At 47.8% G+C, this 2,662-nt stretch overlaps 1 protein-coding gene across 1 annotated transcript; it reads right to left on the reverse strand.

The window, feature by feature from the left end:
- Positions 1-452: 452 nt before the first annotated feature.
- Positions 453-893, reverse strand: LOC149265971 (uncharacterized). Its single transcript, XM_089406696.1, has one exon. It carries the CDS (start codon positions 891-893, stop codon positions 453-455), a length of 441 nt encoding a protein of 146 aa, XP_089262822.1.
- Between the last annotated feature and the right edge of the window lie 1,769 nt (positions 894-2,662).

The following is a 2,662-nucleotide window of genomic DNA, read 5'->3' on the forward strand; positions in this document are numbered from 1 at the left end:
AAGAACCCTTCAAATGTCTGTGTGAATGCCCCTCTGCTCCACCATATGGGCATCAATAAAATTGGGGGTGGCCCTACTATCTACAAGGATTGACACTGATTGCCCTTGCATAGTCCCCCTGATCCTAAGTGTCAAGTACTTTAGGACTCCCTGAAATGAAGCAAGAAATCCCCCTGTTGGAGCAAACGGTCCTCCCCTAGGGGTGGTGTGACTGTTACTGCTCCCCTTGATGAAGATGCCCCCTCATCTCCCTGTTCTGCACCCAGCTCAAACTCCTTCTCCGGCTCACTGTCTAAATACACCTCAATGTAATGGGCCTTGCCCTTGGTGCACTTGTGCCCTGGTGCCCAAGGCTCCTGGCACGTGAAGCATAACTTCCTTCTCCTGAGGTCCCTCTTGGTCTCCTCGTCCAACTGACTACGTCCTCCATCCCTCTGAGGGGGTCTAGTATCTCAGTTCCCCTGCAGAGTAGTGGGTCTAGTGGGGACGAAGGCCCGGGTCTTGGGCACTGCGTCAATCATATCTTGGGTCCTGGAAATAGCATCCATCAATGATGTGGGCTTGTAGGCCCTCACCCAACCACGCAATGGCTCAGCAAGCCCCTCCACAAACAACATGATCAACTGAGCCTCCGAAATGTCAGTCACCATCACGACCAATCTCTGGAACTTCGAAATGTAGGCCTCTGCACTGCCAGTCTGCCTTAGATGGGCCAACTCCCTAAAGTGTAGCTTTAGGTCCTTCCTCTCAAATCTCTCAATCAGCCTCCAGGTGAACTTTATGTAAGAAGTGATGTGGATATGCCCCAACATAATCAACCCATGGTACCACCACTCTTGGGCATCACCCTCCAAGTGTAGAGTAGCAAACCGGATAACATCTGTCTCACGCATGGGATTCAGGTGAAAGTATGTGTCTAACTTTTGCACCCATGCCCTGGCTGAACTCTTAGCCGACCCATCAAAGTTGGGGAGTGTAACTTTCCTCGCTATCTTTTGTACCTCCTTGCTAAATTGTCCCCATTCTATAATGTGTCTCGGCCCCAGTGATAGGTCACTCCTTTAGGTGTATGTACTCGCCAAAGGACATCACCCTCTTATTCTTGGCATCCAATCCCTCATACTCGTCAATACCGGATGCAAATGAATGGACTAAATTTGCAACTGGGTCTAGTTCCCTCTCAGGTTTTGTCTCGTCCACGAAATGAGGCATGGTGGTGCGGCCTCCCTGCCCACGCAGAGGGGTGTGTGGGGGCCGATAAGGATGACTACCTCCTCTAGCTCTGGAACTCCCATCACACTGGTGTTCTCCCTCTAGTCTCCCATTTACTTGCAACCCTATCACCTGCTGCATCATGTCCATCATGAGCTGCCCTTGCCTCAACATCTGCTGGTTGGTTCTCAACAGCTCCTTTAGAACCTGATTTTGGCCCACCTTCCTGGGTTGCTCGTTGTCCTCCTGGCTATCCATACGACCCCTGATATTTTCCACTTCCGTATGAGAAAATGGGTATGGTACCCCTTCTCTACCTCGAGCCCTGCATCTACGTCTGCCTCTGCCTCTATGTCGATACACTGCCCCAGTAAACGACCCTGTCATCACCTTCTCTTAAGCCCACAATTGGCCAAGAACATGCTCTGATACCACTGTAATATTCCTAATGGAAAATTAACAGTGATAATCAAGCAATTGCAGCACATTCAACACAATAAAATTTACACAAATCAAATAACTAGAAATACGCCAAAATGGACCAATTTTATTTTATATCTTTAGGAGTATAATATGGATTGGAAGGAGTGCACCTGGGCTTGCTTAGAGAAAGCTACAAGCCCCAAGTGGATGAGTATCAATTGCCCAAATGATGCAGAAAAACTCCCCAATAAATGTCTGCACTGGCCCTTGAAGAAGTGCATTGCTGACTAAATGGAACCATTGTTTGACCCCTCAAATCTGCCCACAAATTTCTGCCAGATTATTTATAAGATCCTTGCCAAAAACCCAGAAAAACCTAGAAAGGGTTTACTCTAGTTTTGAAGCTCCAAAAGGACCCCTATTTTCTCCCACACTTTTTCACTGCCTGGAATGATTATCTGTGAGGAAATATGGCTTGGGAAGATCACCCAAATGTTGGAAACTCTTCTAAAATTCTCTTCTATCAACCCCAATAAGCCCCTGCTCCAAATTCCTTTGTCCAAGCTACACCCCCAAACAATCCCACCCAAGAACTGCGCAGTCTTGTGGCTGTACTATGCAGGCCTTGCAAGGAAATTTGTTCTATCGAGTGTGGCTCTCTCTCCTCCTGCAATTTCCCTTCTTTCGTCATGCAATTTGAACAATGAAAGCCTTGCAATGGATGTGGCCTCAATTCCTGACTCCCAATCTCCAAAGGAATTGCATACTCCTTGGTTCTGCTTCCCAACTGACCAAGGAAATGTGTGGAGCTAGAGCTTCTATATTTCTCTGCCTCCACAAGACAAGAGAGACTTCCTAGGGTGGCACATACTCCTTGTTTCTGCATCCCAACTGGCTAAGGAAATGCGTGGAGCTAGAGATTCTATCTCTCTCCGCCTCCACAAGACAAGAATGACTTCCTAGGGTGGTACTCGAAGTCCACTGAAGAAAGGTTGAGCTTCCTCCTTTGGAAAACTCTTGTGCTCAA

The sequence above is a fragment of the Pinus tabuliformis genome, chromosome 6 (assembly GCF_031772625.1).
Source record: "Pinus tabuliformis cultivar Carrire ecotype Pingquan chromosome 6, CPIR1, whole genome shotgun sequence".
In the NCBI taxonomy this organism is placed as follows: Eukaryota; Viridiplantae; Streptophyta; class Pinopsida; order Pinales; family Pinaceae; genus Pinus; species Pinus tabuliformis.